The 15276-nt window shown below is 44.0% G+C and overlaps 1 protein-coding gene across 1 annotated transcript in view; it reads left to right on the forward strand.

The window, feature by feature from the left end:
* Positions 1-8491: 8491 nt before the first annotated feature.
* TMEM238 (transmembrane protein 238) overlaps positions 8492-15276 on the forward strand; it is a 23691-nt gene continuing 16906 nt past the window's right edge. Inside the window, exon 1 of the mRNA XM_068241060.1 lies at positions 8492-8991. Coding sequence (XP_068097161.1) covers positions 8558-8989 — 432 coding nt within the window. The 5' untranslated portion in view covers positions 8492-8557 and the 3' untranslated portion in view covers positions 8990-8991. The remainder of the gene's footprint in view (positions 8992-15276) is intronic.

Raw genomic sequence — 15276 nt, forward strand, 5'->3', positions numbered from 1 at the left:
TCTCATAATGAGAGCCACAGGGGCAAATGACTTGCAGGGAAAGACAACTATATGGGGGAAGGGGGAGGGGGGGGGGGTTGTTGACACAGGGAGGAAAACACACATTCTGAATGGGCTGGCTGTCGACACATACACATGGCCGGATTTCAGGCAAGGACACATAAGCCATGGCCTAGGGCACCAGGAAAGCAAGGGGCGGGCTGTAGGCAGAAGGATGGTAGTAGCAGTTAGCCTGCTGAACATTCGTCCTGCTACACAGAGTTTGCACATAGCGGTGGGTGGCTACCTACAGCCAGATCTGGCAATCAGGGGACGAAGGGGCAGCAAAGGGCAGTTACAGGGATTTCCAAGCTGCCTGTCTCTGACTGAATGTGCCAAGGAGCTTACAATCTAATCCCTGCCATCCTGTCACTAACTGTCCTCAGAGGATCTTATAATTTTATCCCAGCCATCACTTCACTAATTGGCCTCAGAGGTGCCTACAATCTGAACCCTGCCGTGTTGGGGGGGGGGGGGGGGGGTTTAGGATACTGTTGTCAGGGGGCAGCTGGTGATAGTGGGCCTTGGGCGGTAAAAAGTACAAATCCGGCCCTGCATGATCCAAGAGCATAATCTGGACCTGACTGTGATGCAGCTGCAAGGGCTCCAGAACACATGGGGCCCACGAGCCTATGTCCGCCTCTGCTTCCACAGCAAAAGCACTAATCTATGTATGGTATATTTGATCTGAACCTTGGCTGTAATGAGGGAAGATAGCACTCCATCGATTTGAAATTTGAACTCTCTATGACAGATCCAATTGCCTTATAATTATTGTATAATTGTTGAACTCTGTAATCCTCTGAATACTTAGAAACATTTTTTAAGAGTGTTCCTATAATAACCGTGACTCATTCCAGGATTCCCACGTCCTGTGCAGTCAAAAAGGGAACTTGTCACGTGTATAGTTGGTAGTTATTATTATTTTTAAAGAATACGTTCATGCAAACATTTTGCAGCGTAACTCCTTAGTGGTGAGTGCTGAATCCTTCTTTGTGTTGGATTTAACAACATTATTACTTAACCATTTTCGGACCGCCCATAGTAAATCCTACGCCGCATTTGTGGCTGTCTAAGCCTGATGCGGTGTAGGACTAACACCGCCCACTGTTTCCGCTCCCGAAACGATCGTGCGCACCCGAGAGGGGAGATTAAGCTGTCATATCATAGCCGGCATCTCCCCTCAGTGATCAGGAACCATCGCCTATGGCTTCTGATCACGTGATCACTACGATCGCCGGCGGATCGTAGTGATCACTGTTAGAGCCCCACCTTCCTGACGTGCGATCAGCGCTCCCCTCTGCTCTGGCCGGCATCCCCGCTCGCTCTGACGTAAGTGTCGGGTCTCGGCTTGATGACGTCATCAAGCCGTGACCTGGGACTCAGCGGCAGTACAAGCAGGGATGCCGGCCAGAGCGGAGAGGTCCGAAGGTGCCCACCGCTGGAGCCTGGGAGGTGAGTAAAGGCTGCTTGCAATACGGGGGACACCTGGCCACACTGGGGACACCATATAAAGCTTAGCCCTACCAGGGATCCAGCTGCCTGACCCCCCCCAAACGGGCCCCCTCTCCCCAATGCAAAATCGCCTGGTCCTTAAAGGGGGTTAGGCAGCTGGTCCCAAAGGGGTTAAACTGCAGTATAGTAAAACAACCACAAGATATCACTGTCTGTAAAGTGCGATGAAGATCCCTATGGTATTGTGATTTCCAGTATTCATACTGTGGGCATTTCCTGTGCAGAAAACTGTAAGGATTTGCATGACGTGGAAACCCTTACCGTAGGCCCATTTGAATTGTGTAATAGTATGAGTCTGAATACTAGTTGCTCCTTGGCAGTTGGTTCAGATATATATTATGTGCTCCCTTTGTGAAAGGTTATGAGCCCTAAAGCATGCCGCCAAGGCAATAGCATACTTTATATCTGCTTGCTCTGCAGTGCACAGTAATTGATGCAGGAACTCATCATCAGGAAAAGCCTTGATATAGTTGCCAAGTATAAAGGTGTCCATTAACAACACAATCCTGTGGGTGATTGATCATTTCCTATCACTGTGGTAATCGATCGGAATCAATCGGTCATGCCCACTAGAGGCCGAAAACCAATCCAATGAGACTGATAGGACTGATCCGATTTATCGTTAATGGCCACCATAACAAAAGTTCCACAATCCTTTCTGAAATAAACCTTCCCATTTTAAACAATGATAACAGTATTTGTTATTATTATTATTATTTTTTATGTATACAGCACCAACATCTTCCGTAGCGCTGTACCTAGTACAAAACAGACAATAGTAGGTAGCATATTCAACATACAGTGCAATCAAGACATTCAGTAAGTATAAATCCATGCATAGGTGATGTGTGGTTTGAAAAATCACCACTTGGAGTGTAGCAATATGGGGGAGGGGTTCGCTCCTGCTGTGATTTGCAGAGTGGCCGTAGTGGAGATTTAATACTTTACCAAATCCTTTATTGGCAGTACCAAATACATTTAGTATTGCTAAAGTAAAACATCAGCATTAGCATAGAAGAGGGTGGTTGTCAGAAGGGTACAGGGGGTTGGGGTATACAGTCCATAAGAGTGTGGAGGTTATAAGGGACAGTATAGAGGACTGGGATATATACTGTAGTCTATAGGGGTGAGAAGGGTAATAGGGGTCAGTATAAGAGGTATACAGTCCATGGAGTATCATGTTCCTCTCAGTTGGTGGCAGGTAGTATGAGTGACATATTGGGCCACTATTTGCACAGTTGTTTCCTTTTCCCCCAGCAGGATGTAGAGTTTCCTATCCTCATTTCTGGAGGTGAAATCCAGGATGTGGACATAGAGTCTCTGGAAGTGGGCAGTCCTCGCAGGTGCGTATCAGGAAGTGGGCCTCATCCTCCAGGGCCACCTGGTCACACTGCCTGCAAAGTCTCACCTCCTGGTGTTTTCATGTCTGTCTGTGCCGCCCTGTCTCTACCTCCAGACTGTGGGTGCTTAGATGGTACAGGCTCAGGGTCTATCTGTCTTTGGGGTGGAGTAGCCTCTCCAGATACTCGGCTTTTGTATTCTCCCTCTGCAATGATTGGTAGATGGTGAGTTTCTAGGAGTTCTTTATGTCACTCCTACATTCCTCTAGGTATCCTACCTATTTCCAGAGATGAGACATTCGTGAACTTTAGGAGTGGGGGGCCATCAGCAGGGTTTTTGCTGTGAGTCTTCTGTCCCTACTGGTACATGTTTATTTGATAAAAGTACAACAGAAACAGGAAACACTAGTTGGAGGTCTCTGCCCTTGAGAGCTTACAGTCTGTAAGGTAGTGGGGTGGAGACACTAGCAAAGGAGACAATGGGGGTTAAGGTGCATACACATGTCTGATTTCTTCAAACGACCGGTCGTTCGGACGTCAAATTGGGCGTGTGTACAAACGATCATTCAGCTGATAAGACTGGTTTTGACCGATCTGCCAAGCGGATCCGTCAAAACCAGCGTTATCAGCTGAACGACCGGTCCGAACGACCGTTCGTTTGGAAAAACCAGACCTGTGTATGTACCTCTATGCTCGGAATACACGTTATGTTTTTTTGCGAAGAATCGTTCCGATAGATGCCTTCGATGATAAAATTCCATCATGTCCGATTTTCCGCTCGATTCTGTTCCGCTCGATTTCTCATAGAAGTGAATGGAAAAAAGATAAGAAAAATAAGCGGAAGATATGAGAATTGAGCAGAGAATTGAATGGCTAATAGATTGTGCGGCAAATCGAACGCGAAAAACGTAACGTGTATTCCCAGCGTAAGAGACAGTGATGATACAGCATGTCTGAAAGTCATTATGCGCATGAGTCTGGGAGTGCAAAGGCTTAATTTGCATATGTGCTGTTTGAGTCTCAGGCCTTTGTCACCTTATTCAATGCAGCCCATGCAAGGTCCCTAGGGAAATAAGCAATCATGCTTGTGTTTGATGGAGATGTTGCACCTAGAGTGCTGTTTTGTGTTTAAGGCAGACACCACAACCAACCATGGCTCACCACTGCTAATAGACCACTTGCCTCCGGGTCAGATCACAAAACACACATGGAAACGCTCTGTAATTATTGCCATGCACACCCACATTTGTGTCGATGGAACGATTGATTCCTCCCTGATCAGAAAGTTATTGATTCCGTCCATACACTGCAGAACAGATTTCAATAGATTCCAGCAGGGATACTGTTGGAAATGGATCGAACTTCAGCTTTGCAGCTCTAAACTGTTGGATGCAGTGCAACGCTATGGGCATTCTCCTGTCCCGCCCTCAATCAACCAAAATCTTCCATCTGGTCCAATTAGTACTTCCAATTGATTTTAGGCCAATATTTTTGTGGCAGCAATTCTCAGCAGATTCAATCACAGTGATTTCTAATAGAAGGGAATGGAAAAAGATAAGAAAAACGAGCGGAAGATAGGTAGGCTTAGATTGTAAGCCTCTGGCAGGGTCCTCCACTCCCTAGTGTAATCTACAGGATCATGTGCTCCTGTCCTATGACAGCCTGTACTTGTATTACTGGGCCTACCTAACCAGCCCATATTGCATGATCATGTATTTTGTACAATTTCTATGTATAACGTTGTTCTATGTGTATAACCCTATGTATGTCATCCTTGTATCATTGTATATATTTATTGTCCAGCGCTGTGTAATATGTTGGCGCTTTATAAATACAATAAATAATAATAATAATAATAAGAGACTCGAGCGCAGAATGGAACAGATAATCGAGCGGAAAAAACGATCGGGTGGAAAATCGAGCGGTAAAAAAACGTATCGTGTGTACCCAGCATAAGACCATATCAGCCCGCAGTCAAAAATATTATTTCAAGCATGACAAATAGGTCTGTAAACTCCAGCATCTGCATTTCATTGTAGAGCAGTAACTGTAGATACAGGGAGACTTTGTGAGGCGCTACAGCTTTCATTGTGCTTGCTGACTGGCGCAACTGCTATCTTTGTTTATAAATAGTTTTAAGGGCAGGATCTTTTTTGTTCATTTTGCAGACTTGTAGGGGTTGGAGCATGGATGACCCTTTATGTTTTAATTGACTGAGTTTTGAGTGATTACTGAGTTTTGAGTGAATAGAGTCTCGGTTATCTGACACCGTGTGAATTCTGGTTGCTTGAGACTCAATGTTAAAAATAGGCCTAGCTAATACAGTACTATATCTCACTCTCTATATATATGCTATGAACTCTGTATTAAATAATAAAATACAGTAATTGAAAGTATAGCAAAAACGACAGCTCAGGAGCACCACAAAAAATAATCAAAAGGAATGGTGTGCCTGGTCCTCACCCCTGTACCAAGGGGTCAAACAATGAAAATCCCTAAAGGACCGGCACCACACAAGGTTAAATAGCTCAGTGGATGTTTATTGCAGCATCTAGCAATAAAAGGGCAACGACAGCCCGCTGTTTCGGCCTATAAGGCCTTTGTCAAGTTGCACAAAAACACAGTGAAAAAACACATGTATATATACACAATAACCCCGCCCCCTTAGGACATGAGCCAATCCAGTCTGGAGGAGAAAGCGGACCTGATGGGAGACAGTCTTCAAAAACATGCACCAATAGGCATATGGCATTTAAACATTTGAAAAGGAGAACTCACCAATCAGGGAGCGCTGCACCGCCGATGTGACCAATCCACGAGCGGCTACAGACGGCGCATCAAACCCACGCCGCCATCCCCGTCATTGGGAAGCAGCAGTGATGACATCAGAGTCATGTGCATAAAGCACATGACTCAGGGGTCCAATCACGTGCGTCGTTTGGCCGCTCTGCACGTAACACAAACGGCACTAGACAGTCAGCGGTGGGTGGAGCGGCAGGTGTTGCCAAGTCCTTTAGGGATTTTTAGCAATTGAAAGTATATTAACCTTGGGAAGCTGTGGAACCCAGCATTTAAGCACAGCAGAGCCAACAAAAAGCCTAAGAAGTCGGCCTTCACCACTATAAATACTAGTCTGCCGGAGATTTGTGCTGGTTGGTTGGGACTGCTGGTTAGTTGAGTTCCGCATAACAGGGACTACTGCAATCTCTAATCTGTTAAAATACAACTCAGTCCCTCGGGCCAAGTGCTGTACAGACACCCATGTTCTGTTGCTATGGAGGGGGTGGGCGTGGCACATGACGGAGTGGCTTCCATCGGAGGCATAAGAGGAGAACAATGTGCTTGATCGAGATTCGTCACTCAGGATCTCTCAGTGATGCATCAGAGAAGCTTTAAAGGGCCTGTACACACGCTTGATAGTCTGGAACGACGGGTCCGTCGGACCCTCCCGCTGGGCGGGCGTTCCAGCGACAGTACAGCGTGTGTACAGTCTGTCTGCAGACTGATAAGGCTGTTTCTGAGCGATCGCCGGGCGGATCGCTCAGAAACAGCCTTATCAGTCTGCAGACAGACTGTACACACGCTGTAATGTCGCTGGAACGCCCGCCCAGGACCCGTCATTCCAGGCTATCAAGCGTGTGTACGAGCCTTTAGACTAAACACAATTCCCTACTCCTTTTCTTTCTTCTTTTGTCTTTTAAATTATGAAAATCAGTTTTTATCTTTTTTGTTATATTTCTTTGAACTACGATGCTAAATATTAGCCAATAAAAGAGTGTCTCGGTGAAACCTGTAAGCTACATGTTAAGTGGAGTTACAAAACAGCTGAATTTTGACACTAAAAAAAAGAAAAGGAAGAAGGAAGAAAGGGGGGAAGGAAGGAAAAAAGGGAAGAATACAAACTGAACATAACTAAACACAGTTCACTTTATTTAGCCTCTTTTTAAAATATTTAATTTGTGGATTTTACACTATCCTATTGCAGATGTTACTGCCTTGTACAGACTCCAGATTGAACTCAGCTAAGGTGGCCAATAACGACCGCTTTCACTGATAATCTAGCGCATGTACAGCAGTCCCTTGTCCCCCTTGGCACATTGGCAAGTGATCTGTTTGGTCGATAGACTCGATATTGTTCTCCCTACTCATACTGCCCACTCTGTGATGTTCCTTGTGTGTTCTTGTGTGTCGCTTCATCAGCCCATTCCCCCCATAGCATAGCAACAGAAGGCCTAGAGGCTAACAACACGTCTGGACTACACAAATCCATATCTCCCAACTTTTTGAGATAAGAAAGAGGGACACTTCAAGACACGCCCCTGCCACACCTCTGGTCACGCCCCTGCCACATCCCTAGTCACTAAGAAAGCATTCAGAAGCAAAAGACAAAGCTTTAAAATTCAGACCACACTGGACCTTTCTATCATCATTAGTTCTCCTTCATTTTAAAGCAGGATTGTCAGCATAAAAATCAAAGTTCAACAGCAACTAGTCTGAGTGTATTAAGTGATAAAGATGCTACTCCTGCATTCAAAACTTTACAAACTTTTTCTGCTGTTATGGTTTGGAGTTATCACATACTTTAGGAGCACTGACCCTTTAAACACGATCCTCTGCTCACTTGTGTTTACAAGCAAGGTTGAGGTGACTCAGCAGTTAGAGGAGAAAAGAAAAAAAAAGTTAAGTGCAGAAATGACTTTAGGATTTAGCCTCAAACTGTGGGCACAAGAGATGGTTCCCACCAGGAACAGAATTCTCTTCATTTACTATATAAAATTCACTGAAATCAAAACGTGGACTGTACAATATACGTGTTATGTAAGTAGATCAAGCATTTATCTACTTATATATGTGTTTTTTTCCCCGGGCATAGTATGGCTAATCCTACTGCTTTAACATATCAAAATACGTCAAATATATGTCTATTTAAATGATAGAAATAACATTTATTTAGAGTATATTAAACTCATTTTAAGTAGAACAATATACATTTTTACATAGATCTGTACACGAGTCCTGAAAGAGGGACAAATGAGGACGAAAGAGAGAGAGAGAGCAATTTAGTTCCCAAAGAGGAAATGTCCCTCCAAAAAAGGGACAGTTGGGAGTTATGCAAATACTATATATTTACTGCAGCAGAGACATGAGCTAGACAGGGTTATTTGTTCAGCATTGTTCAAATCAAATCAAGTCAAAGATAGCTTTATTGGCATTACCAAGATTCATACAGGCCTTGCCAAAGCTGGGGGAAATGGGGGACATGGAGGTGGGGTAGAAGTACAGAGGGTTAGCAGTTCCTGGACATCTTATGCTCCTCTCAGTCTGTGGCATACTGTGACATAGTGTGCATATCAAACACTATTCATTGCAGAAGTTTATTGTCTTTTTGTTTGCTGTGCCATCAAACAACTGTTTGTGCAACACATGCAAAAAAGGTGCTGTCTGTGCTCAGTGGGAGCCCAGACAGGTTTTATAAAGGTGTGTCCACTACACCAGGAAAAGGTTAAACAACCACAACATGAAAACTGATCTTTTTCACCTCCTCCTTTGCATTTGAAAACCAGTTAGACCAGTTTGTTCTTCCCTTTCACAATCTATTCACCTCCTTACCTGTATGAGCTTACTCATGTCCCAGCTAGCCTGGACTTTCTGTGACAGTATTAATGGCTCCCACTAGTTTAGCCCGTTGTCGACTTGCTCTCCTGTTTGCTGTTTTAATGGACCTGATTGGGGTGATCTCTTTGCTTGTTGGGATCTTTGCTGACTTGCAGCTGAATGGCCAGGATTTTGGTGATCTGTTGATTTACACGGGCGCAATCCTCGTCTTTGTGAGTTTAATTGGCTGGATCTTCTGGTATACAGGCAATATAGAGATATCACTGGAAGAGCTACAGCAAGACTACATGATCAAGGATGGGACACTTGCTCGCCTGGCACGTAAGATTTCTCGTCACTTTTCTCAACGGGACGTTAACCGTGGAAACAAGAACTGGAAAGGTGATGGACAGCGAGGATCCCCCAAGCCAGACACGCTACAATTATCAAGAACGAAGGCAGCAAAAAGGGACATGTTCACAGGAGGATCTGAGTCATGATTGTAAGTTGGTGAAGTCACTTTTTCATCAAGATGGAAGAAAACATTATTTGTATTTTTATGACGCTTATATGTGTTCTGATCATAGGGGTCGTCTATGAGGCATCCCCAAACTTCAGATTAGGTGTTGTTCTAAAAGTACTCCAGTCCAGAGCAGTTTTGTTATTCACTCCCTGACGCAAGTCAGGAAGTGAACGCTTTGACCCAGAAAATAGTAAATACAATGTATTTATTGTAAAAAACGCAAAGGCGCATAAAGCGGTTTTGTGAGCATTCAGCGCTCTTCCTATACCTTCCATTATAGCAAAAACGTCCCAAAAATGGTACAGGCACCCCTTTTGCGGACTGCAAAGCGGACACAACGTGCTGATATGAACCTTCTCATACAGATTCATTGCACAAGCGTTTTGTGGGCGATTTTGAAAAGTGCCTGCGCTAGAAAAAAGGGCAAAAACGCCCTTAGTGTGAACGAGCCCTAAAGGTGGCCATACATAAAGCGATTATGGGCAGATATGACAAAGAGACAGATCTCTCTCTGATCGAATCTGATTGGAGAGAGATCTGTCAGCTGCTCATACATTGCAGGCTGATTCCAGATCGATTTCAGCATGAAATCCTGCGGGAATCGGCCTAGTGATGCAGCCTCTGACCCACCTGGTGTAAAATGTGCCTTCCAGGTGCTCCATGCTTGAATACTTTACCTGTCAGTGTCCACCGCTGGCTCAGTCTTCGCACTCACATACACCACCTGACAGGTAAAGTATTCATGCACAGGGCATTGGGGACGACGACATTTTACACTAGGGGGGACAGTGCTGGGGGTTCTGTCGTGTTCATCGCTCACCCCAATATTGCACCCGCTACCACCGTGCACCCGATTAAGCACATCAGCCAGACATCTTGCAGCATGTCCAATTGATACATGCAACCAATTTTGGCATGAAATTGGTCGCATTGGGCAGGTTCTTGGTTGCACCAATCTTCATTTGATTATAAAAATCGAATAAGATGGTCATTCAACCACCAAGTCGCCTGATAAGTACCTGCATCCTATCATCTGCAGATGTAATCTCAGATATCGCAAAACAGTTTCTGTTAAAATAGCACCTAGTGACTTTGAAGATCCTTTTCAGGCAGACACACTTTAAAGGGAACCCAGGGTGAGAGAGATATAGGGGCTGCCATATTTATTTCCTTTTAAACAATACCAGTTGCCTGGCAGTCCTCCTGATCCTGTCCCTCTAATACTTTTAGCCATAGACCCAGAACAAGCATATACAGATCAGGTACTCTGACTCAGCTGACTCAGGTTTTACTGAATTGACCATATGCTTGTTCCACGGTTTTGACACAGACACTACATATGCCAGAAGATCAACAGGACTGCCAGGACACTGGCACTGTTTACTAGAAAATAAATATGGCAGCCTCCATGTCCCTCTCACCTGAAGCTCAGAGTTTTGATAATGAGTTCAAAAGTAACTGCTGACTGATCTTATCTTAGATATTATCAGGTCAAATTGTTTGATCATTAAGCTGAAAGTGATAATTCATTGGGTGTGGGGCCATTTGTCTTGGTTGGACAACGTACTGACAAGTTTGCCTTTGTATATGGGGAAATAGAACAGGATTGATGTGGGTATATAAGAACCGCTTTTGCTCTTTTGTAAGGTCGGACCAGACCACTTCTTTCTGCCATGCATGATTTTAGGTCAAGTGTCAAAGGTCAGCTTTTGTTTTGCCTTGACAGCATAATATATTTCATGTAGGGGCAGCCTGGAGTGGTGATGTATGACGCTGTATGACACTGTTGCAAGAGGAGCAGTGATGCTGGTTTGTAGCTCAGTAAAGTACTGTAAAAGGAAAAGTGGAACATAGACACAGTGCCTACAGCATGTCATCTAAGTTGGCGCACACATACTGTAGATGTTATGTTCAATATTTGGCCCGGTCAACGATCTGTTGTGCCCAACCCCATTTTAAGTAGGCCACACATCTGCCTCTTCCTGGAAACAGAGATGCTCCTGAACTTCTGGGATCCTTAAAGCAGACCTGAATTCAGATCTTTAGAACCTCCCTGCTCTAAAAGATAAGCAATAGCAGAATAACCTTTACAGAAAAACATTTCTTTGTTACAGTTGATAGAAATCCTGCAATAAATCTGCAGTGTGAGTACTTATTGCTTTCATGAAAGCAGACATAGGATTAAAGGACAACTGAAGTGAGAGGGATATGGGGGCTGCCATATTTATTTCTTTTTAAGCATTACCAGTTTCCTGGCTGTACTGCTGGTCCTCTACCACTTATACTGTCAGCCATAGACCCTGAACAAGCATGCAGCAGACTAGGGGCTTGATTCACAAAGCGGTGCTAACTGTTAGCACGCCTGTGAAAACCCCCTTAGCATGTCTAAACAAACTTTTCGCGCATAAAACTTTACGCGCGCAAAACTTTATGCGCGTAAAACTTTACGCGCGTACTGCACAGAGCGCAGGGCGCACCGCGCGAAGTGCCCATTAAAGCCTATGGGACTTACCGCGCGTAAAACTTTGCGCGCGTAAAACTTTACGCGCGCAAAGTTAGCGCACGATCTGATTGAGAAATCCGGTGCTAACCTACTTAGCACCCTGGTTAGCGCGTCTAAAGACTTTAGACGTGCTAAGTAGGTTAGCACCGCTTTGTGAATCAAGCCCTAGATGTTTCTGACATTATTGTCAGATCTGACAAAATTAGCTGCATGCTTGTTTCTGGTGTTATTCAGACACTACTGCACACGAATAGATAAGCAGGGCTGCCAGGCAACTGGTATTGTTCAAAAGGAAATAAATATGGCAGCCTCCATATCCCGCTTACCAGTGACCGACTGGGAGGTGGTAAAACTGAGGAAATCCACCTGCTGGCCAAGCAGCAGAAACCCTGTGTTATCACTCCCAATAGAAACCTGCAGCAAGTCTTCACTGTGAGCAGCTGCTTGGCAAGCAAGTGGATTTCCTCAGCTTTTCCAGCTCCCAGTCCGACACTGCCTCTCACTTTAGTTGCCCTTTAAAGTGGACCTGAACTATTGCACAGGGCAGAAGGAAAACAGAGAGAAATGTACCCTGTATGTATTTAGAGAGTTTTTAGCCTGTCTAATTTCCCCTCATTTGTGTCAAATCACAAGTTGTAATTTGATCTCTCCCCGTGTCACCTGAGTGCCACGGCAGATAAGGAAGATAAGCCCATTTGATAGCACAGGATGATAACAATATGACAGCTTTCATGAAAGCAGGAAGTAGAAACAGTGCAGATTTATTTCAGGATTTGTATCAACCGTAACAAAGACAACATGTCACTAACTGTCCTCAGAGGAACCTACAATCTAATGCCTCCTGGGGGGAAGTTTAGGATGCTTTTGATCTGGGGGCAGCTGGTGATAGTGGGCCTTGGGCAGTAAAAAGTACAAATCTGGCCCTGCATGTAAGATTGCACATGTGCTGGTATGGTCCACACCTGCGAGGTTGCACAAAGCCACTCGCACAAGGAGGAAAAGCTGAGAATAAGCGGCTTTGGTCTAAGACACAGGCACAGACTAAACCAGTGGTAAACATTAGCAAACTGTTTCCCATCCTCTACTTACACCTGTAATATTGTGACAGTGCTTGGCAGGTTTGTGTACGCCATATCAATTGTTACGTATAGAGTACTTGGAGGACCCCATGTAAAGTTTACACTGGGGCCCAAAGCTCCTTAGCTATGCCTATGGTCCCAGTGCTGGATCTTTGTGATGGGGGAAGGGAGCCTTTGGAATAGACTATCCATAGGCTTTCCTCCACTGAGGTAACTATTCCTCCACTGAGGTAACTATTCCTCCACTGAGGTAAGTATCTAACCTCAGTGGAGGAAGCATGAGGCTTCTTCTTTTTTCTTTTTTTTACTCACAGGTACACTTTAAGCTATGCACAACTTACTGTTGCCTGAAAAACAATCTTGAGTGTTATCAGTGATAATGTAGAAAAAATCATACCACCCAACATTTTTAAATAAAAAAGTGGGACACTTTAAGCCCTGCCCCCTGACACACCCTACCCATGCCCCCCCCCCCCCCCCCAACCCCTGTCATGCATTATACAAAGAGTTCAGAAGCAAAAGATGTATTTTTATCATCCAGACCACACTAGTCCTTTCTATCATCATTCGTTTTCCTTCATTTTAACATTTGAAAATAAGAAATATAATAATTTACATCATGGGAATAAAGTTTAGAGTCAATTAAACATATTTTCAGTAGAAAAATGCATAAATTACACAAATTTGTACATCAGTCCTGAAAGAGAGACGAATGAGCAAGAAAGAGGGACAGAGGTATTTGTTTCCCAAAGAGGCACTCTAAAATAGGGACAGTTGGGAGCTATGGAAAAATCGTTGTACAGATACGAGCTCAGCACTCTGCCAAGCAGTCTTTTCTGCCCTGTGGAGAAAAGAGGATGAGCAGAAGGCGACCTCGTGCAGGATTGCAATAGCGGTTGGCCAAATATGATCCAACTATGCTTGCTTAGTCAGGTTTCACTGCAGGGTTGCATTTATGATTTCCGAAGGGAAAAAAAGCAAAAACCAGAAAAAATTTCCAACTGATGTATCTCAAGAAATTTAAAAAAAAACATAAAGTACTGCATTTTCTATGCGATTTTCCTGTGCTCTCATTAATTTAACGTCAAAGCAGGGAAAATGCGGCATGCACTGCTTTTCCACCAGCGGAAAAAGGGCACCGCGATTACTATGTTAATCATGGTACCTTTGCGATCTGCAAATAGTGTCTGATCCGAAAATTGGCATAAACCAAGACTGGTGGAGAAGAGCCCTAAATGTAGTTTTCTATAAATATATTTTTTTTAAATCAGTTTAGGAGTGCTACACAATGAGTTGGCAATACATTAAAGGTAGCCATAGACCTGACAATTATGGGCAGATTCGACAAAGAGACATTTATCTCTAATCGAATCTAGTCGAATCTGATTAGAGATAAATTTGTCTCTTGTCGAAGCTGCCCATATACTACAGGCCGATTCCCGTCCAATTTCAAGATGTTGCATTGCCACTTTACAATGCAACGTCCCACTGTGAACCTAGCCAAATACAGGAAATAAATAATAAATACATGAATTAATTAATAACATTTTTTGGTCATATTTTTTATGCAGAGCCTCAGAATGAATCCCCATTGAGGCATCATTCAGATGCAGTGGACCTTTGCCTCTCATTGTTTCCCCAGGAGCCTCTGGCAGATTATGTTCTCGTCTATCACAAAAGAATTTCCGATCACATTTGGAAAGTTTTGTGTCTTGATTGATGATGTAGAGAGACTGAATTACATGATTAGCACTGTAATGTATTTATAATAAGCCATTTACTGGGCATAAATCATTCCTATATGAGGTTTCTGTATTTAGAATAACCTTCACTTCTTTGTTTATTGAGGCATCGTCAGCCTGGAGTTGGTCAGAGAACTTTGGAGATGATAAGTAATGTTGTAGGTTTGGAAAGGAAAAAAATTTAATTGGGCAAAAATGTTGTACAGTGTCAGCTGAAGGCCCATTGGGCCTGATCCAATTTACCTTTCTCCTGAGTTTTCTCCTAGGTGATATTTTCACATTGTGAATAAAATGCCTTTTACGCTACCAGCAAGCAAGAAAATACTCAGAATAATTTTGACAGTACTTTTTTACTTACTTTTTGGTACTTTTTCAATTGCTGAGGGCAAAGGTTATTTTAAAGTGGGGCTCACTGAGACATGGCTAACTCCATCAGGCACGGTGTCTCCAGCTGCTCTATCATATGGTGGTCTAAAATGTTGTCATGCCCCTAGACCTGGCCACAAACATGGAGGTGGGGTGGGGATCCTCCTCTCTGAACACTGTTCCTTTAAACCACTCACATCACTACACCACTACCCACACTCTCACTCTCATCCTTTGAAGTTCATGCTGTCCGTCTCTACTCTCCATACCACATCCAGATTGCTGTTATCTACCGCCCGCCCGGTCCTGCCTCTACTTTCATTGATCACTTTTCAGCATGGCTTCTCCAGTTCCTCTCCACTGATATACCCTCTATCATCATTGGAGATTTTAATATACCCATCGATACTAATTGCCCTACTGCCACCAAACTGCTCTCTCTCACCTCCTCGTTTGACCTCGCCCAATAGATCTCCACTTCCACCCACAAAGACGGCCACACTCTTGACCTTGTCTTTACCCGCCTCTGTTCTATTTCAAGCTTCCATAACACTCCGCTTCCCCTCTCAGACCA

The sequence above is a fragment of the Hyperolius riggenbachi genome, chromosome 6 (genome assembly GCF_040937935.1).
Source record: "Hyperolius riggenbachi isolate aHypRig1 chromosome 6, aHypRig1.pri, whole genome shotgun sequence".
NCBI lineage: Eukaryota > Metazoa > Chordata > Amphibia > Anura > Hyperoliidae > Hyperolius > Hyperolius riggenbachi.